The sequence below is a fragment of the Erinaceus europaeus genome, chromosome 9 (assembly GCF_950295315.1).
Source record: "Erinaceus europaeus chromosome 9, mEriEur2.1, whole genome shotgun sequence".
NCBI lineage: Eukaryota > Metazoa > Chordata > Mammalia > Eulipotyphla > Erinaceidae > Erinaceus > Erinaceus europaeus.
The window spans coordinates 40,867,289-40,889,278 of NC_080170.1; the positions used below are offsets into that span (position 1 = coordinate 40,867,289).

The following is a 21,990-nucleotide window of genomic DNA, read 5'->3' on the forward strand; positions in this document are numbered from 1 at the left end:
GTATACCACATGTTCAGGAATCTTCAGTGATAATGGTCTCTCTCTCTCTCTCTCTCTCTCTCTCTCTCTCTCTCTCCTCCCTCTCGCTCTGTAAAAGTAAGCCCCAAGTGGTGACAACCTAGCAATTATAATAAAATAAAACATCCCTTGCACCTCTGCTTATCCCTAGCATAATGTTAGCAGAGACAAATTATTACTTGTGAAATAGAACCTATAACTTAATATGAAAAGTTCAGTATAAATGCATCTTAAATTATAAAGCTGTATCAATATAGTCATTTTTCTTGGGTCTATAACACCATGGTTATCCCCAATGGGTTTTAAACTCCATGCTGGATAGATAAAAAAGGATGATTGATCTATTACTAGCCACTTTCTGTCTCTCCTCACTGGGATATGAACTTCACAAGAGCAGGCCATCTTTTTGTCTAACTCGCCTTTAAACAATCAGTGCCCAAGGACTGTCTCAATATAGATGGTGCTGATTAAAGGAATGAATAAGCTCACTCCCCCAAATCAATCAGTCGTCTGGAGAAGGCAAAACACACTTAATTGTAGTAGAGAACAATCCAGAAAGCTATACAATTAGGTGTGAAATTATAGGTTGTGGACAATGTGTCACTACTGTGGCCTATTATTATGTGAAAAGAATCTGACATCGCCACTAGAAGTGCCCCCACCCACTAAAATACAAGCCGGGTTCAAATATGAACCTAACAATCCAGTTTTTGGAGGGGAAGCATGAGGGCCTCTTAAAGACTATTTTAAAGAACCTAGAGAAGATGCTTCTTCTTAAGATAGTGGGATGACAACAGTGTTGCCTACAGAACAAAGGTTTTTGAAAATAAGAAAAGTCATTATCATTGCTTTTAATCCTGATTGTCAGCAAGTGGCCAGTGTTTTTCTAGTGTCCAGGGCTTAAGACCTTGTAATTCTGCACACAAATCTAGTAATCAAGGACTTCCTTTGGGAAAAATCCTGGTCCCATGAGAAAACTGTCCATATCCTCCCCTGTCTCTGAACAGACCTCCATGAAGAGGCATAGGTCCTTGGTGGAGGCCAGCAATTCATAACTATGGTGTCTATTTGCCCGAACAGGATAGGAAGAGCAGGTGGAAGAATTGAGCTGTTCTCTTTGGGTCTTCAAGCAAAGCATGTAGCCTAGTTGTATAGCACCGGGTTCTGGAACTAGCAACATTGGTGTCATGAGGAAGCTTGTTAGAAATGCAGAAACTTGCCTGATGTCTCTGAACATAGTCCAAAGTGAAGCATGCCGAGTGAAGCATGTTGGAATGTCAACCCTTCAGCTTCATTACTCTGGTGAGACCTTTCCTAGCTCATAGGACTTAATTGCATTTCAGGTGGTGCACTTCTTAACAAAACTTCAAAACCTAGATGTAGACCAGGGCCCATGAGATAGGGCATATGTATATGTATCCATAAGTTAGGGGAAAATATATACCTTAAAGCAAAAGTGCACAATAGTTTGCAGTGAGTCAATAAATGAAGCATACAAGTAGAAAGACCCCAAAAGACACCATAAAGTATCAAATAGTTTCTACTTAGACCTAGATACCCTCCTCACCTACCTCCTATTATATGTCACTCCAAAGCTAACCTTGTCAGACAAAGTAAGGATGACAAAAGCTGAATAAGGGCAAGAGACTGGCATACTTTAATGATGACTCTTAGTCACTATCAGGCCACCCCATCATCTGGGGCCCTAGTCAGGGAGTCTTGGGATTCCCACACAGACATGATGGGCCTAGACATCTAACAGATCCCTCTCTCCACTATCACTGGTCATCTCCATCAGAAATAATATAATGGACCCCTTCATGGGTCCCTATAGGACTTTGCCCTCAATGTGGATCAACAATGGTAGAGAATGTTCCATTCTCTGAAGGGAGGTTGGACAACATACTCTACCTACCACTCTAGGAAGATGGTTCCTGAAATTCATGCAGCCTGGAATGTTCCTAGCTGTAACCACAAAATGTGAACTCAGACCTACAGGGATGCGGAGCTTAGATAGGATCCTGTGCCCTAGATCAAATCGATGGGGTTTACAATTAACAATATTTATATATTTTCCTCATATTTGGGACCTACTGTCTTCCCTGATCCAGCATTCTAGTCCTTTTTCCAACTATTACACCATATCTACAGACAATAACCTGGGCCCACCTTCATATTAGATGTCAGGCTCAGCCAAAAACTAGTAAAGTCATGGGCTCCTTGGGATATACTTAAAATAGACCTACTAGCTTTTCCAAAAATGGAGACCCCGAATCTTCATCTGCAATATTCTTGCCTTTAGGTTCATGTCTAGATAACAATTTGTTCTGCCAGTAGGTTCCAGATGCTACCATGATACCAATCTGACTTCTCTGGGCAGATGGCCCCCATGACTGTGTCCTAGAGCCCCACCGCACTAGGGAAAGAGACAGGCTGGAAGTATGGATCGACCTGCCAATGCTCATGTTCAGCAGGGAAAAAAATTACAGAAGCCAGATCTTCTACCTTCTGCACCCCATAATGATCCTGGGTCCATACTCCCAGAGGGATAAAGAATAGGAAAGGATTGGATACGGAGTTCTGGTGGTGGGAATAGTGTGGAATTGTACCGCTCTTATTCTATGGTCTTGTTGATAGTTCCATCTTATAAATAAAAATGTAAAAAAGAAAAGAAACAAAGAACCTCAGGTAAGGTGGTGGCACACTCAGTTTAGCACACATGTTACCATGTGCAAGGACTTGGGTTCAAGCTTCCTGTTTCCCACCCAGAGGGCGAAAGCTTCACAAGTGGTAAAGTAGGGATGAGGTGTCTCTTCCTCTCTCCCTCTCTGTCTCCCTATTTCTCTCCGTCTTATGAATTTAAAAGGCTTCCCCTGAGACCAGTGTCTTGGTTTCAGTGACATCTTGACACTCCCCTACCCCCACCTTCCCTGGTTCAGCCAGTAACTTCAATGGCTTTATGTGCCATTGGCAGGCAAAAGGGCATGTGGCATTGTGTACTACGCTTCAGCTGGTACAGTTGTGCTTCTCCTGACTTGGTCTAATACTACTAGTTCTGTGACCGCACACAAGTAATTTAAGCCCTCTGACCTCCATTATACATCAGGGAAGGTAAGACATTTTCAAGTGTATATTAGAGGATTGCAAACAGCTATGGAACTTGCTTCTTAGAGTGTCTGGTTTTCAAAAACCAGTTTCTGTTTGGTAATATTACTCAATCACTCTATCTTTCAACCTATAGGTCCAGTAGGCTCTGAACTTGCTCATTTAGCACCCAAAGACTAATGACTTAAACTAGACCCTCACACATCTGTTGAAAAAAAAAAAAGTATGCCCTCTTTGAAGCCTCTCCTTAGGTGCCACCAGGTTCAGCTTCAGCAATGCCTTCCCCAGGCCAATGTGCCCAGAGGTGCCCTGGAACAGCCTTCCCAGCCCCTCTTCCACTCACCACAGGCCTCTGCAGAGAGCAAGCCCTCAGCGAATGCTCACTGAATGAATGAATTCATCGTTTAAAGAAAATAGCAGCATGCCATAATTGCTTTGCCACTTGGGCCGTTCCGTGGTTATAAATGTTCACAGAAAGAGCCATTGGAGCTGCTTTGCAACCTCAAGTTGTAAAACATCCAACTCTCTAGAAGCAAAGGTTATTATTCTTTGTGGGCTTTCTAGGTTGTGCCCTTAATATAATCATATCTGTGTGCTGTGTAACCCATTTATGCAAGTTAGCCTACAAACTACCCCAACTTCAAGTCAGCTACACAGGATTGGTCTCTGCTGGCTAGCACACAATGACCAAGGACTGATTCAGCTATTACTATGTCTTGATCAGAGCAGACATATGCTCACTATCCTAAAAGCAAAAAGACCAACTGCTTCATTCTAGGACTATATCCACTCAACTGCTGGAATGTGAAAAACATATAGAAATACAATGCCATGTAGGTCGTCTAGTCCTTATTTTTTAAGATTTATTTATTTATTACAAGTGAGACCACACAACTGCTCATCTCAGGTCTATGGTGGTACCAGGGATTGAACCTGAGATCTTTTGGAGCCTCAGGCAAGCAAGTCCTATGCTCTAATGCTGAGTATTCTTTCTGTCCCAAGTAGCTTAGTCTTTTTTTTTTTTCTTTTTCCTTTTAGAGTACTACTCAGCTCGGGCTTGTGGTGGTACAGAGGAATGAACCTGAGACCTCTGGTGTCTCAGGCATTGAAGTCTTTTGAATAACTATCATGCTCGCTCCCCATCTCTACTTAAATTTGACTTAAGACTTCCCAACTTCTCAGACTTAGAGGGCTACCTTAAAGGAGAAACTCTCAGCTTATGTGTTGAGAGATGATGCAGTCATTTTCCTTAGCTTTCTCTATAGAAAGGAAGCACCAGTAAAGCATCAATAGGTTATGGACTCAAAAATGCAGCAGGAGAAAAGTGTGGGTCCGATATCATCAAAATACATGCCTTACAAGAGGAGTCAGGAAAATCAGGGTGAAGACCATGTGAGCTGAGACTTTAGAGATAGAAGAAGGAGTGAAGGGAGCAAGTGACCTCTGGAAGCCAGAAATGACAGTTCTCCCATAGAACATGCATCCTTCTCGTGCCTTGGCTTGAGCCCACTGAAACTGACTTTGAAGCTCTGGCTTCCAGAACCATGAGGAAACCAACATGTGCATTTGAGACTCTCATGCCTCTGCTATCTCTCAAGCCAGACAATACAGGAATCAGAGAACCAAGAGTATTTCAGCCATGGAGGTACAGTTCTCAGCAGAACTGGCAACAGCAAAGGTCCCTGGCCTTAGAGGGACCCTGAATCATTAAATCTTTAGCTGACCTATTTCTTGACATTTCACGGTGCTAATTTCAGCATCTTCCTCTGAGCAACTCACATATCCACAACTTGGCCTCATCAAAACACCATGAGGAGAAGCTCTGGAGAATAAATCTCATGAATGGCAATATGAGGCCAGTCTTTGGGTTGATCTGAATGTAAATGTATCTTCCCCTAGATTTTTCCAATAGCAGCATGTGAGTTGAGAAAGTTCAAAACATTCAAATTTCTTTTGCTTACTTGAATTGAATACTGATTAGTTACCCAGACTGTAGATGAGAATTCATTGGCTAGACTGTTATCCAGAGTTATATAAACACCAGGGCCACTGGAACTTTTGTCACAGCACAAATCAGTAAGGAAAAAATGGGTTGAATTTATCTGAAGCACACAAAAACACTAATTCAAAAGGATACCTGTGCCTCTATGTTCCCAGCAGTATTGCTCACAATAACAAAAATACAGAAACATCCTAAATGCCCAGTGACAGATGACTGGATAAAAATGCTGTGAGATATATACTCGATGAAATACTTTTTCTCATTAAAAAAAAATGACATGATGAAAAAAAAATGACATTATGTCTTTCGGGACCAAATGGATAAAACTGGAGGTGATTTTGCTAAATGAAATAAGTAAGGAAGTAAAAGTCAACCACTCATTTATGGACTGTAAGTAAGTAAAAACAAATTAATTTCCAAAAAACAGTAACAAGATGGATTCTTAGAGTCTGAAAACTATGGTGGTTATCAAAGAGAAGGGCGAGGAAATGGGGGTGCATAAAGATATACACATGGCACTCAAACTTTGGTGGGTGTAGCTTTAGTCATTCATACACACAGGTGTGAAACTATGTCCCTAACATCTTAAACTATTTTTTCTGTTTTTTAATTTTTTATAGAGACAGAGAGAAATGGAGAGGGGGAAGGAAAGAGGGAAAAAAAGAAAGACAGAGACCTATAGCACTGTTTCACCATCCATAAGGCTTCTTCCCTGCAGGTTGGGATCGGGAGCTTGAGCCTAGGTCCTTGCACATGGTAATGTGCACTCTACTGGGTAAGCCATTTCATAGCCCCCTAAAATATTTAAAATTATGTAACTAATGTTAAACAATAATTTTTTGATGGGATGAAATACAGGGCAGGATGGAGTAGAAAGGGGGTTTTCTGTGTAGTTATAGCAAGGGTTTTCAGGCTAGTGTATGTTGACATTGGTGGACATGGGAAGTGGGAGTGGTTTCAGTACACTCCTCCCTTATTCCTATGTCATAAGTACAGTCTAGTCCTTCTCCTGTGCTCTGATAGAAGAGTGGCCAGTAGCTAAGCAACAACCTCTTGTCCAGAGTAAGGCAGAGAGCATGGAGGCAACATCTGGATTAGTTCCTATCCTACTTTTCCCTCATGTTTGGTCCTGTGATAACCCCTGTTAGGGGGACTTTGCTGCTGAGCATGGGTGGCACTCACCTTTGCTGATGTCTTCATACTCCAGCCAGAGTCGCCGCTGGACCTGCTTGTTAGGGTACCAGATGGAGCATGACTCTTCAAAGCCATAGATGGCTTCTTGGATGTAATGGTTGCCAAACTGGTCCAGCAAAGCCACAAAATCCCCACGAGATGTGGCCCCATCCAGAGAGTGGAGGGCATTGTTGAGGGCTACAGAGAAAGTCCACCCAAGAGGAAGAATAAGGATTCATGAAGGGTTGGTAAGGGGTGGGGTGTATGGATTCTCTGGCCACTCAGCCCCAGATTTGGAAGAGCTCATTAACCCAAAGTGACAAAGAGGGACAAGGAGCTGGCTGGAACCAACAGGTGCATGTTCCCATCTCACTAAACCAGACTTTTCCATTTCTAAATGTATCTCTCATCAAATCTGTTGGGTATGTTGTTAATCTCATGCAAGTTAAGCAAAACATTGCCAAATCTCCACTAACCCCTATGTAATATGATGTGTTCTTCACCCAAACCAGAACTTATGACATAAAAACAATTTAGTGAGCTCACGTAATAGCAGTTGAAGGGGAGAGTATCAGATTCTAAAACAGAGACATACACTCCAGCAGAGAGCTCTGCACACAGGAAGAGAAAGTGTTGCTTTGAGAAACTTATGTTGTATGTACAGTGAGAGTGTATGTACAAAGTCATGGTGTAAAATGTGTTCTAACTGTGGCTGGTGGCCAAAAAGTATGCAGAATTCTGCCTCCAAACATAGGAAGTGGTAATGGGAAAATAATGGAAGGAGAAAATCAGTCATACAACATGGCTCCAAATTATTGGGTTGTTGGAAAAGTCATGACATATTTTTCTATGCAAGAATGTGTCTTGACCAAGAAGATAATAACCAAAATATAGAAAGAGTTCACCAGGGAGTCGGGCGGTGGCGCAGTGGGTTAAGCGCACGTGGCGCAAAGCGCAGGGACCGGCGTAAGAATACCGGTTCGAGCCCCCAGCTCTCCACCTGCAGGGGAGTCGCTTCACAGGCAGTGAAGCAGGTCTGCAGGTGTCTATCTTTCTCTCCCCTCTCTCTCTGTCTTCCCCTTCTCTCCCCATTTCTCTCTTTCCTATCCAACAACAAAGCAACGTCAACAATGGCAATAATAACCGCAACGAGGCTGCAACAACTAGGGCAACAAAAAGGGGGAAAATGGCCTCCAGGAGTGGTGGATTCATGGTGCAGGCACCGAGCCCAGCAATAACCCTGGAGGAAAAAAAAAAAAAAATTAAAAAAAAAAAAAAAAAAAAAAGAGTTCACCAAACTCAGCAACAAGAAAATAAATGACCGCATCAAGAAATGGGGAGAGGATATAAGCAGAATAATCACCATAGATGAGATCCAAAAGGCCAACAAACATGAAAAAAATGCTCCAAGTCATTGATTGTCAGAGAAATGCAAATAAAGACAACAATGAGATATCACTTCACTCTTGTGAGAATGTCATACATCAGAAAAGGTAGCAGCAACAAATGCTGGAGAGGTGGGAAAAAAAGAACCCTCCTACACTGCTGGTAGAAATGTAAATTGGTACAACCTCTGTGAAGAGCAGTCTGGAGAACTCTCAGAAGAATAGAAGTGAACTTACCCTATGACCCTGAAATTCCTCTCCTGGGGGATATATCTTAAGGAACCAAACACACACATCCAAAAAGATTTTGTATAACTATATTCATAGCAGCACAATTTGTAATAGCTAAAACTTGGAAGCAACCCAGGTGCCCAAAAACAGATGAGTAGCTGAGTAAGTTGTGGTACATATACACAATGGAATACTACTCAGTTATTAAAAATGGTGAATTCACTTTCTTTACTCCCTCTTGGATGAAGCTTGAAGGAATCATGTTAAGTGAGATGAGTCAGAAGCAAAATGATGGATATGGGATGATCTCGCTCATAGGCAGAAACTGAAAAATAAGATCAGAAGGGAAAAAACTAAGCAGAACTTGGACTGGAGTTGGTGTATTGCAGCAAAGTAAAAGATGGGGCTGGGTTTAGGTCCTGAAACATGATGGCAGAGGAGGACCTAGCGGGGGTTGAATTGTTATGTGGAAAACTGGGAAATGTTATGCATGTACAAACTATTGTATTTTACTCTCGACTGTAAACTATTAATCCCCCAATAAAGGGAAAAAAATAATGTGTCTTGACTTCTTCAACAAAATTTAAAAAAAAACACCTGAGGACTAGAGAACAAAAAATGCAGGAAAGGGACTCCATGCACTCTTGCCTTCCAGTCAAATCTCCACTGATTTGATTTCCCCACATAGAAGACTACCTGTGAAAAAGCTCGCAAAGTCTTCAAGTGCAACACTTATACCCTGTACAGCCTATGCAGTCTCCCTTTCTCCACATCTGTGCCCTCTCAGGACAAGGTAGCACCTGGCCTAGCCATGAGACCCCAGGCACTGACGTCCATGTCAAAACTGCAATGTCATTTGTGACCTTGAAAGTAATGTGACAACAGAGATCTGTGGTCACTAAACCCTGACATGCACAGCACCTGTGCTGGCTGAGTGTGTGAACAGGCTATGGTCTCTTTCACTGCTATATTTTCTTTAAAAAATAATTTCTTTATTTTTAATGAAAGACATGCAGCCTAGGGGGAGGGGTGAGAGGAATACAGCACTACTCAGCTCTAGCTTATAGTGGTGCTGAAGACTGAACCTGAGACTTCTGAGCCTCAGGCAGGAAAGACAGTTACAGAACCATTATGCTGTCTCCCTAGCTCTATCAACTGCTGTATTTTCCTAGAGTGAAGAGCAGCTTCACTTTCTGTGTGTGTTCTGAGTTAGAGTGTTCATTTCTAATACTCCCATCCCAACTCCTTCTTGCTAAGAGCTCTTTCCTATTAAAAATTAAAATAATAATAACAAAGTTCTGAGTCTCTTTGTGTTCTAAGGAAATGTGTCATATTCTTGGAGTATTTGCTTTCTCAGTGGAGCAAGCTTTGCCCTTGCCGTCCATCTGGTCTTCATAATGTTCTCTGTTCTCCCCTGCATTTCCCTTCCATTAGTCCTAAGGCTCTGCCTCCAAATTGCTGATGCTAAGTCCCTCTTCCATCTCTCATCCTGGGACAGAAAAATCATCTGGCTCCAGGTGCCATCCCTCCAGCACAAAGAAGCCAGATTCCTAAGTATAAACATCAGGTGTAGCACCTCTGCTACAAATGGTTCAGGGAGAGTGTTAAGTCCTGTGCTCCTCTATGGCTGGACTTGTGGAAAATTTCTTTTTTTGCAGATTACAAATTGGAAATGTAGAAGTGCTAAGATGAAACTTGGTATGAAGCATTCACTACTAAATTGTAAAGAATGATTGTACAGTGTACCTCTCTAGTATCTTTCAGAAAAATTTGCTCAAAGTTTAGTACTTATTACATGTAGCTATTGACTTTGATAGGAAACACTATATGTCTGTCTATTATTTGACAACCATCTATTATCTATGTATATGTCATCATATTTATTATATGTCATAAATTTTCTTATACATTGACTATCTACTGTTGAGCTATCATCTTTCAACTGTCTTGCTGTTGACGAATTCTAAGCTGTTTTGTTGTTGTTGCTGGGGCTTCACCATTTTGGGCTAACTCAAAACAGAGATTTTCTAACATAGTCAGAAAGCCAGAGAGAAAGATAGCACAATGCTGAACATCTTCCAGTGTGTTGGGGATGAGATTCAAACCTGGGTTGTGTGCAAGGCAAAGGAAGGGCACTATCCAGGTGAACTATATTTGCTAGTCTGTCTTTCTCCTTTTCATTCCTTTATTTCTCTCACTGTGTGAGAGTCCACAGTTTCCTTTTTACATCTGGAAATTTCCATCCTGTCCAATTATGAAAATATGCTTTCATATCTCCTCTCTACACCTGAAACACTGAAAAAAATAGCAAAGAAGGTGCTCATTTTCACTGGTTCCTGCTTAGCCCTTTCCACCTCTTCCTGAGCCCAAGAAAAAAAAACTGGATTTTAGCCTACACTCAGAAAACAATCTCAAACCTAGACTTTTGTGCTTAAGTGGTGAGCCTAAGATTCTGTATCTCCTGGAATAGCTATGGCTCAAAGTGTACCTCACACCATGGGCCAGAAGGTTTGCATACAAGTGAAGGACTTTAAGGCCAAGGAGCTGGTGGGATGGGCCACTATGCTCACCTTGAGAGATGGTCACCTGGTTGAGCTTGATGTGGTACATGACAGAGCGTACCTTCCAGTGCTGCAGCACGGGGTATCCAGATACCTCACTGAAGTTTACCATCCCTGGAGGCAGAGAAGATTCAGTCAGTGCTTGTCATTGTTTCACAAACTGCTAACCTGATGGGTTAGGGGTGTGATGGTGAGAAGTTGAGACTGCATCCTTCTGGGACCACAGCAACAACATCCATCGTTGACAGCGCTACTGCTCCATGTCAGACACACTGATAAGGACATTACACACCAAAAGTCATTTCTTGCCAGCCAGGTGCTATTTTCTATGTGTGATATACAAGGAAACTGAGCCGCAGAGAAGGGCCTGTAGCATCCTATGCACTAGGCAGAGCTTGAATGGAATTGCAGAAACATGGGAGACAGGACCAAGTTCTGGGCCATTCTACTGTAGCTCTCTTTTAATAAGTTGATATGAAGCTCTGGGCTTACTGTATTGTGCAGGCTTTTCACCTTCCTTAATAGTTGCTGTAATTGACTCTGCACACAACCTGATAGCATTGATTTTTCTGTCCCATTGAGCTGATTTGTGCTCAGTATTTAAGTTTTAATTACTCAGAGCCTGATAATGCTTACTTCTTCTTCACTAGGAAGGACAATGTCAGCCTGAGTAAGACATTAAGAGGCAGGGAGGTCCCTGCCTTGGCACCATCTATATGTCAGAGCAAGTGACAGGCATGTGCTCTGTGGGGTCCCTTTCACTGGGTGCTGAGAAGACAAGTCACCTGGGATTGTTATAAAGGATTGTTTGTGACTGAGCACTTGATAAGAAGACCCTATTTAAACTCCAGACAATACAATGAATGTAAAACACCACAAAAAAATTAGGTCATGGAAATGTTTTTAAAAATCACTGTGCTAACTTTAGAAAATGGCTTCACTTTTTATGGTTGTTTACTATGTGAATTAAGAACAACACATATATTATATACAGACAGATAGATGATGAATGAATAGACAATGGAAAGAAAGATAATATGTGTACAGAATGGCAATCACTCACCCATAGTAGATTGTCTTGCCATTTGGACCAAATCACTTCCTAAAATATCTAAATCAGCTCATGAAATGCCGAAACTGGATTAAGAGTGGATGGATTAATTATCTGCTTGTCATCTCTGAACAAATTACCTGAGTAATTGCCAAATTTCCATTTCTGCATGAATCATATAGGAATAATTTTTTTGGTGAGGCCAAAAGGAAAAGTTCAGGAGAGGTGCTTCATGAATCAGTTCCTTAAATTTATCTCAGTCAAAGGTAGGCTGCCTACAACTACTCAATAGAAGATGTCCCATACTTTCTCCTGATGTAGCACAGAGGTTTGTGACAACCATCTACCTACTCAGAACTCTATTTTTTAACTTGCTGTTAATTGTAAAGACATATCAATAAGATTCTGGCTATATGACTTGAAGACTCCAATCATGTACCTCACTGGAGCATGAAGCATACATGCTTGGAGAACTGTGTCCTCAACAGGCATTCTCTGTTACATCAATCCATCAGCTCATGATTGTTTTGAAAAAATCTATTAACAAAAATAGCAAGCCCGATCGATGGAGATGTTTCTCCCGGTATTAGAAAATATTCCCTTTAATTGAATTGTCTCCTAGCAGGAAAAGAAATGAGTGGGAGTCTAGAAGGCCTGTGTTTCAATGCCACCATCTTGTCTAGGTTTAGGATGGGGGCAGTTCCTGATGGTCATACTAGCCTGACCTCTGGCTACCTGGCTGGGGGGCTATTTGGCTCCCAGTGGTTTCATCCACCAAGTGAGAGGCTTTGTGGAGATCACCTCTTGTTTCCTTTTTATTCTGTGATTCTAAAGAGATGTGTGCCTTTGGGCTAATATGTTTTGGTTTCCTGTTATTTGAGAAGTGGCGATAAAGAGATCCTTTGTACCTGCTTTACAGGCATCGTCAGAATGATATGAAGTTATAGGTCTAAAAAGCACATTGAGAAAAAAAGAGAGAAAGAAAGAAAGAAAGAAAGAAAGAAAGAAAGAAAGGAAGGAAGGAAGGAAGGAAGGAAAGGGAGGAGGAAAGAATATCTCCCCTTATTTTATTTGAAATATCCCCCTAAGTTTTAAAGCTTTGAGTCCATTGTTTCCATATTCCACCCCCCCACCACACACACACACACACACACACACACACACACACACACACACACACACACACACAAATACACACACACACACACACACACACACACACAGAGTTAATCCATGGATCTCCAACTTTGAGGCTTTTTAAAAAAATTATTTATTTATTAAAGAAAGGAGACATTAACAAAATCATAGGATGGGGGGGGTACAACTCCACACAGTTCCCGCCACCCAATCTCCATATCCCATCCCCTCCCCAATAGCTTTCCCATTCTCTATCCCTCTGGGAGCATGGACCCAGGGTCGTTGTGGGTTGCAGAAGGTGGAAGGTCTGGCTTCTGTAACTGCTTCCCCGCTGAACATGGGCGTTGACTGGTTGATCCATACTCCCAGTCTGTTTTGAGGCTTTTTGTTCACAACAGTAGAGGGAAGGAAATAGAAAGGCAGACCTTCACACTCACTTGGTGGGTGCCTGCTTCTCCATGCACATGATGCCACTACACCACAGGGAAGCATACTGCCTGGGAGGGGGGAGCTTTGGTACAGTGGTGTCATTCCCTCACATGTTTTCTCTGTGTTTCCAGAAAAGTTGCCCCAGAGCAGTGAAGCACTCTGATGACTTAAAAAGAAATGCAACTGGATGTCAGGGGTGGGGAAGGATGATGGTGTTGCTTGAGCAACAGAACCCCATCACCTACCAAAATGCAAAACAGTTGTACTGAGGGCATTTGTGCTACAGCCCAACCAGGTAGTTATATAACTGTGAATGTTTGGGAAATGTTGCTGTGAGCCCACTTAGAGATAATATTTCCATTAGTTACAAAGAAGGATATTTTTAAGTATACATAGATAAATTTGAGCTGATTCATGGGATTTTGTGCTCAGTATGTTCTTGACATGCAGTCTGCTCTAGTTATTATTATTTGGGACATATTTTGGAATGACTTCTTAAAAAAATCTTTGCATGTTCTCCAGGAAGAACATTATTTTATTTTCCTATGCTACTTACACTTGAAGAAGTGATGATTAAATAGACTTATGTGTAACTAAGCTGGGAGGAAAAAAGAATAGAAATAAGGAAGGAAGGAGAAAGAAAGAAAGAAAGAAAGAAAGAAAGAAAGAAAGAAAGAAAGAAAGAAAGAGAGAGAAGGAAAGGAGGGAGAAAGGAAAGAGGAAGCTAAATCTCCTGCTACTTTATTTGAAATGTCAGGAAGATAAGTTATTCCCAAAGTTTTAAAGCCAAGAGTCCATTTCTTTTGGATAAACATGAAGAAGTTTCAAAAAATTCAGAACTCAGAACTCTAAATCTGCACAAAGATTTAGTGGTTGTGGCGCCAACTGTAACCTATGAATGAGCAAGTAGCCTCTTCTACCTCCTTGGCCAGAGTCTGAAGACTCTTCATTTTCTCAACTGAGAGACAGCCAGGCTGCATAGAAAACTAGAATATCTGGCTTGGAGTGTACAGCAACCAGCTTAAGAAACAGGCCTATTATCTGCAGCAACCAATCCAAGAAGCGAGTTTGAGACAGACTTCACTGTCTACATCAGTCTTACAGGAAATCAGACCACTTTCTCCAGCAACGAGTGCAGGAAGTCTAACAATTGCCTTTGTAGAAATTGACCTGAAATGACCAAGATGTGCTTAATGACTGATAACTGTCCCTAGTTTTTCTTCTTCTAACTTCTGTCCAGATCTGTCCCTCCCTTAAAAAATTATATAGAATGTTCTATTCTTAGTTAATAGATCTATTTATACACCAACAACTTCCAACTAGTGCACACCTGAAGCTACCCCCTTTATTTTCCACCCCAAGACTTTCTCACTCCTCTGCCCACCTTTCAAGTTCTGCTAAATGCAAGGTATGGTGGAATAAGTTGTGAAACAATAGCCTTTGCCCATTCTCATCTAGTCGGTATGATTTATCTGCACACACCTACAGCACTAGAAAAGTGCTGAGTTCTTTCTTAAAATTAATTTATTTCATAGGACAGAGAGAAATTGAGATGGCAATGGAAGACAGAGAGGGAGAAGGGACTCGGAGGTTGCATACCGAGTTAAGCGTGCATATCACCAGCTCAAAGACCCAGACCCAGGTTCGAGCTCCTGCTCCCCACCTACAGGGGGTTTGCTTCACAAGCATTGAAGCAGGTCTGCAGGTGTCTATCTTTCTTTCTCTCTCTCTCTCTATCTCCTCATCCTCTCTTAATTTCTTTCTGTTCTATCTAATACAAATTAGAAAAAAATAAAATAAAAGGAAAAAAATGACTGCTGGAAGCAGTGGATTCACAGTGCACTGAGCCCCAGAAATAACCCTGCTGAGGACTATATATCAACCTGCCAACATCCATGCCCAGCAGAGAAGCAAATACAGAAGCCAGACCTTCCACCTTCTGCACCCCATGATGATTCTGGGTCCATACTCCCAGAGGGATAAAGAATAGGAAAGTTCCAATGAAAGGGATGGGATACAGAACTCTGGTGGTGGGAATTGTATGGAATTGTACCTCTCTTATCCTATGGTCTTGTTGATCATTATTAAATCAATTAAAATTAAAGAGAGAGAGAGAGAGAGAGGAAGCTGCAGCTCTGCTTCTAGTAAAGCTTTCCCTTTGCAGGTGGGGGGCTGGGGACTTGAACCTGGATCCTTACACCTGGTAATATGTAACCAGGTGCAATACCACATAGCCCTAAAGACAAGTTCTTAACTGTTATTTTAACGAAGAAGGAAGCAATCTGCAAGATAAGCACATCAACTGATATTTTCCAATTTATTTTTCAAACCAATAATTCTGCAAGGTGTATATAAATTTTGTGTATTAAGGATTCTTTAGTTAAAGAGATTTGGGAATTTCTAAGTTACAAAATGCAATATATATATATATATATATATATATATATATATATCCCCCCCAAAGGTATGTCTTTACTGTAAGGATTTTAAGAATGATGCTAAGTACTGTGCAAAAAATAACTGACAATAGAATCTATGAGAGAAGGGCTGGATTTTCTTGGATAAGTAAAGTTGAAAATTCTGATAGAGAAGACTTGGTGACTCTCAGGTACACAAAATACTACCAGAATGTGAGAGCTAATATAGAAGATAATTGTCCAATCATCTCTTTCATTGATTTTTCTGATTATTCTAGCTTTAAAAGACTGGTTTCTTCTTACATCAAAGGGAGGACATACTCCTGGCTTAATAGGTATCAAGATAAATAGAAAAACAAAGGCTGGGGGGACAAATAGCAGGTCAAGAGGAGTTCGTTCTCCACAACTGGAAATGTTCCACTTCATCCATAAGGTCAAGCCCAGAAGGAATGAAAGTGTCCTGGTTGGACCTCCTTCTATGTATACCTTCTGCCTCTAAGAGGCCAAAGGATATAGGGGAGAATTGAGTTCCTGTTGCAAGTGAAGGTAAACTTTGATCTTTTCTAAATTTGCAAAAATACGGTCCAGAAATCTGTCCTCCTGATGCTTCTCAGATCCACCCATTTGATCCTCCCAGATAACTGTATGGAACATTCTAGACTACTCTGTGTTCCCTCAGTCTGTTAGCTGGAAGGAGACAACCTCACCTCTGTAACAATGTCTGATGTGAAAGTGAGAGGTCCTGGTGGCTCTTCACAGAGAAGCTGGATAGTTCATCAGGGTGTGAGCCTGCCCTTAGGTTTCACACCTCCTTTGTGAGGGATTTTACAAGAAGATGGGGAATGATTCTCAGCAAAAGGTGTGGAAATAAGAAAATTAGGCTCCCTAAATTAGAGACACAGCTTCAAGGGTATGTCCAGGGTCTCCATTTAATTTTATTCTTTAAAAATTCTCCATGCATGTGTGTCTCTGTGTGTGTGTTTGTGTGTGTGTGTGTGTGTGTGTGTGTGTGTGTGTGTGTGTGTGTGTGTGTGTGTGTATGTGCGTGTGGGGGGGTAGATGGGAGTCTTCCAGAGGAAAATTGATTTTGAAGAGATTTATTTCCAGTTTAGAATATATCGAATTTTTTCTCTTTCTTTTGCACTCTTATAGGGAACACAGTATTTGGTAGTTTGAATGTTCGCTTTTTCTTTCTTCCTTGGCATATTTATCTAACAAACATACCTTTTCATGTGGTAGTATTTGTAAATATTCATGCATCTCTTCCACATATCGATTCTACTAGGAAAATGGCATTGTAATATCTGCGCGTACAGATGAAAAACTAAAGCAGAGAAGGTCGGCCACTCATCCAAAACCATAAAGTCCTCAGAAGCCAAGCTATAGTCACTCTACCCCATGGCCTCTGACAGACCTACTTCTAAGCCCCTTTGGTCTTAAATAAAGTTTGGAATACAATTTGACAACTGGGTGTGCTCTATCACAACACAGGCCATTCTTTTGAAAAAGGAGGAGAAAGGGAAAGAGGTAGGGGAGAGATAGAATGAGAAAGGGAGAGATCATTAGAGCCAACAGTGGAAGTGAGCTTTACAGCCTGCCTTCTCATAGGTGATGTTGGGTCCTCAACTGCCAGTCAGTCTGAGGACATGAAGTTCACAGAATGTCTACCTTAGTCCAGAAGATGCAGACTGAGGGACTTTAGAGACCCAGAAAGGAAAAGCACCCTTGAGGTTTCTGACTCTTCCAATCCCCTTCCCCTCATGCCTTGGTTCCATGATGTGTTTAGGAAGGAATACCACTGGGCTCAAACAACATTGATGGGATTGTTCTCTATCTTTGTTGTTGTTGTTGTTGTCACCAGGGCTTCACCCATTAGAGCATCTTTTTCAGATAAAAAGTAAGAAGTTGAGGGAGAAAGGGAAAGATATACAATCACTGAAGCTTCCTCTAGGTTGGTAGGGTCCTGGCTTGAACCTGGGTGTCTTACATGGCAAATCAGGCGCCTTTCCAAGTGAGCTATCATGCTGGCCTTTGCCCTCTTCTCCATTCTCCATTGTCCTCTAAGGAGTACAATGAGCCTGTCAGAAGCAGTTTGAAAGCCCAGGGACATGTGACAACAAACCTGTCATGTCCTGGTTTACCCCACCCACCCACCCACACACACACACTGCTCAGAAACTTCCTAGTCCCAGGGAAAATATTTAGGCTATAGTAACAGTTCACCTCCCTCTCCACTTGTACTGTGGCCTGGTCATTTCCTCTCATCCATAGAGAACTGTTAACTCTTATGTTTTTACCCTTTTTGTTTTCAAAACATCCTGAGGCATTGCTATGACCATTTTCCAGTGATTAGATTATCCTATTGACGATTTCACTGATAGATCAGCTACTAGTAGTGTTCATCCTCATGGAGCAGGTTTTAGTGCAAATCAAGAAAATCGCTGGTTTCAAAGCCAGAGTAAGTGAGGTCAGGAGTGTAGAGTTGAAACTTGGGTTCGGGGCTGCCCTCTTAGGGTAGCAGCACACTCACCAGTCAGGAAGTCGGGGTCAGGGGTGGGCTCTGAGATCTCCTCCAAGCACTGATTCTCCAGGGGCACCATGCCCACCACAAGACCATCTGGAAGCTGCTGGTCTAAACCTCGAGCGAAGTTGTTCTGTCTAGAAAAAGACACCTCTTGATTTCAGAGGGTTCACGTGTTCCTTGCTGGGCAGTCTATATCTTAACCCACAATACAAGTATTTTTTTTAATTGATTTAATTATGATCAACAAATCTGTTGGACAAGAGGGGTCCAATTCAAACAATTAACACCACCATTGTTCTGTATCCCATCCCCTCCCTTGAAAGCTTTCCTATTCTTTATCCCTTTGGGAGTATGGATGCAAGATCATTATGGGGTGCAGAAGGTGGAAGGTCTGGTTTCTGCAATTACTTCTCTGCTGGATATAGGCATTGGCAGGTCAACCCATATTCCCAGCCTGTCTCTATTTTTCCCTCATGGAGCAGGGCTCCGGAGACATGGGGTTCCAGGAGTTCCCTTCCCACTACCACTTCCCACCTCCTGTCAGAGTTAGGAGTCCAGACTAAGACATGGGGGTGAGAGGAAGAGTGGGGAAGAGGAGAAATAAACCACCTCAAAAAGTCAGCTCAAAAGACTGAATATTCTTCCTCATGCTCAGTGAGGCTCTCCTCCCTGCCCTGCCCTGCTCCACACATAGTCTTATTTCCAGAACAGTGAAGACTCCAGCCATTATAAAAATCCTTACGACACTGTACTGCTTGCTTTTGGCAATAGATTCCCAGCCTAAAAGGGGAAATTAAAAAAGGGGGGTGTTATTAGGAAAGTCTCCTGTCTGTAGTAGCAAAAAGCAACTGACTTCAACTACTGAGTTGGGGGCTGGAAAGATAGCTCAGTGAGTAGGATATGAACTTTGTCATGTCCAAGGCCCAAGTTCAAGCCCAGAATAGCACAGGAGGTGGCAGAGCACCTCTGATGCTGTAGTGTTTCTTCTCCTCTCTCTATCTAACTGAATGAAAAAGCAGCCTAGCCTAGAAATGGTGAAATCATGCATGTGTAAGTCCCTGGATCTGGGTGTGTGTATGTGGGGGGGAGTGCTGATTAAAAACTTTACTATTGGTTTGCTCATGAGACTTTTGGGCCCAGATTACTATCAACTTTACATTAATCTTACATTTTATTTTCTAAGGTTTATTTACTTATTGATGAGAGAGAAAGAGAGAGGAGAGAAAGCAAAAGAGAGAGAGTCAGTGTATCATTGTGATGCTGAAGCTCAAAGTTAGGACCTTATACTCTATCCACTGTGGTCACTGGTCCCTTTTTCTCACTCTTTATCCCCACCACAACTATCATCATCTCCTGAGAAACATAGTTTCTGGGGAAGCTGCATTCAAATAGTCTTAAGAAAGAAAAGAGACTGGGTTTCAAAGGAAAATTTTCTTGGCAATACTCTAAATCAATTGTTCGAACAAAATGCTTTGTTCTCAGGGTCTCTTTATACTTTTAAACATAATTCCTGGCCCTAAGTAAGTTCTATCTGTTCATGGGGTCATATATATCACATTTGCCATATTAGAAATTGAAATATTAATATTTTTTAAATGTCTGTTAATATACTTTAAATAGCAATAATATACCCATTAAACATTAACTATTTCATAAAACTAATGAGATAAGTGGCACCATTTGACATTTTTCTAAAAAAATTTTTTTTTTGATGTGTCTGACTTGGCAGATAGGTGACTTCTCACCTCTGCTTCACCTTTTGACAACATGTTGTTTGGGTTGAGGCAGAGGTAGAAGAGGCAGCCTGTCTCTGATTAGAAAAGACAGCAGTGGGGCCAGGTGGTGGTACACCCGGTGAAGTGTACATAGTACTAAGAGCAAGGACTGGCACAAGGATCTCAGCTAAAGCCTCTGGTTCCCCACCTGCAGGGGGGACATGTCACAAGTGGTGAAGCAGGTCTGCAGGTGTCTATCTTTCTTTCTACTTCTCTATGCCACTCCTTTCTCAATTTCTCTCTTTCCTGTCCAGTAAAAAAGGAAAAGGGAAGAGATGGCCACCACAAGTAGTAGATTCATAGTGCTGGCATTGAGCCCCAGAAATAACCCTGGAAGCAAAAGAGAAAGGAAGAAAGAGAGGGGGGGATGAAAGAGGAGAAAAGGAAAGGAAAGAAAAGAAAAGGAAAAAAAAGAAAAGAAAAGGAAAAAAAATAAAAGAAAAGGAAAAAAAATAAAAGAAAAGAGAAGAGAAGAGAAGAGAAGAGAAGAGAAGAGAAGAAAAGATAAGATAAGAAAAGATAAGATAAGATAAGATAAGATAAGATAAGATAAGATAAGATAAGATAAGACAAAAGAAAAGGCAGGAGCCGAACCATCCCCTGAAGAACCTCCAGTGACTTCAGGGGTCCTTGTTCCATCCTTAAGAACTTTTGTCCTAGTCAGACTCACACAGCAATGCTTCCACTCATTTTGGGTAGACAGTGGGGTTTCTGCATAGGAAAGTATGCAGTCTCTGCCTGGACAGATGAAATGTACCAAACAATATACTGTTCACCCAGGGGAAGCTTGTTCCTTGATTTCAGAAGGAGGAATGGACAGAGAGGATAGATACAAAGGGAGATCATGACCTCTGCTTTTTAGGATCACATTTATCTTGCTCCCAGTAGAAAAAATTATGTCAGACTGGGAAGGTAGTACAATGGTTATGCAAAAGACTCTTGTGTGGGGCTGGGTGGTGGCACACCTGTAGCACACATGCTACAGTGCTCAAAGATCTGGGCTCGAGCCCCCGGTGGTCCCCACCTGCAGGGGGAAAACTTTGCAAGTGGTGAAGCTGTTCTGTGGGTGTCTCTCTCTCTCCCTCTCTATCTCTACCCTCTCGATTTCTGGCTGTCTCTATCCAATTAATAAGGATAATAAAATTATTTATATATAAAGACTCTTGTGCTTGAGGCTCCAACATCTCAGGTTTAGTCCTATAAGCACCACCTATAAGCTCCAGCACCATCTATAAGCCAGTGCTGAGTAGTGCTCTGGTAGAACTCTCTTTCATTGAAATAAATAAAATATTTTTTAAAAGAAAACATGGTGAGTTTTCTGTCTCAGAAAGAAGTTTCATCCACAGCCCTGCACAAATGATTCTAGGGATATAAGGCTCACCTGAAAGTTCCTTTTAGCACCTGGCCAGGGGCCACTTCCTTGGAATGATTGTTGTAACCGAAGAACATCTCTCCAAAGAGGGTCTGGTTCATAGGAAGTTCCCTGCCTTCCCCACAGTCTCCTCCTTCTGCGCAGGTCTCTGTGACAAGTTGACAGGAGCGTCCATCCACACCAAGCTTGTAATCCTCAATGCACCTGACAATGGAAAACTCACATAAGGCCTTAAAAACTGTGTATATGTTGATTTCTAATAGTGTACACCTAACACTTTTATGTCAAAAAAAATTCAGTCAATGAACTGTGAAATCAACTTTACTCAATGGGCTGAGAAGAAATTGTATTTATATAAATATCCCATTATGATGTTAACCCTTTTAAAGATGTCTACTTATTTATTTTGGTTTATTAGGTCTTAAACCCAGAGGTTCTTTTTAAATTATTTATTTACTTGATAGAGACAACCAGAAATTGAAGAGACAAAGCAGAGGGGGAGACAGAGAGGAAGAGAGACAGAGAGACACCTGTAGCCCTGCTTCACCACTCATGAAGCGTTCCCCCTGCAGGTGGGGACCGGGGGCTTGAGCCCAGGCCCTTGTCGTTGTAACGTGTGTACTTAACCAGGTATGCCACTGCCAAGTCCCCAGGGATTTTTTTTTTTTAAGATTTTTTTTCATTATTTGACTTTTACTGGGGAAGTGTTGTTTTACAAGACTATAGTTGATTCAGGGATGCAATTACACAACTCCCCCAAATACATATTAGATTGCTTCACTCACAACCAAAATGCCATTCTCTTTCTGC

The 21,990-nt window shown here is 41.7% G+C and overlaps 1 protein-coding gene across 1 annotated transcript in view; it reads right to left on the reverse strand.

Moving 5' to 3' along the window:
• ASTN1 (astrotactin 1) overlaps nucleotides 1–21,990 on the reverse strand; it is a 320,336-nt gene that overhangs the window by 45,855 nt on the left and 252,491 nt on the right. The window contains exons 13-16 of the mRNA XM_007531466.3: nucleotides 21,190–21,384; nucleotides 18,040–18,167; nucleotides 10,485–10,589; nucleotides 6,308–6,496 (exon numbers count right to left, since the gene is read on the reverse strand). Of these exons, the coding sequence (XP_007531528.1) occupies nucleotides 6,308–6,496; nucleotides 10,485–10,589; nucleotides 18,040–18,167; nucleotides 21,190–21,384 (617 nt within the window). The remainder of the gene's footprint in view (nucleotides 1–6,307; nucleotides 6,497–10,484; nucleotides 10,590–18,039; nucleotides 18,168–21,189; nucleotides 21,385–21,990) is intronic.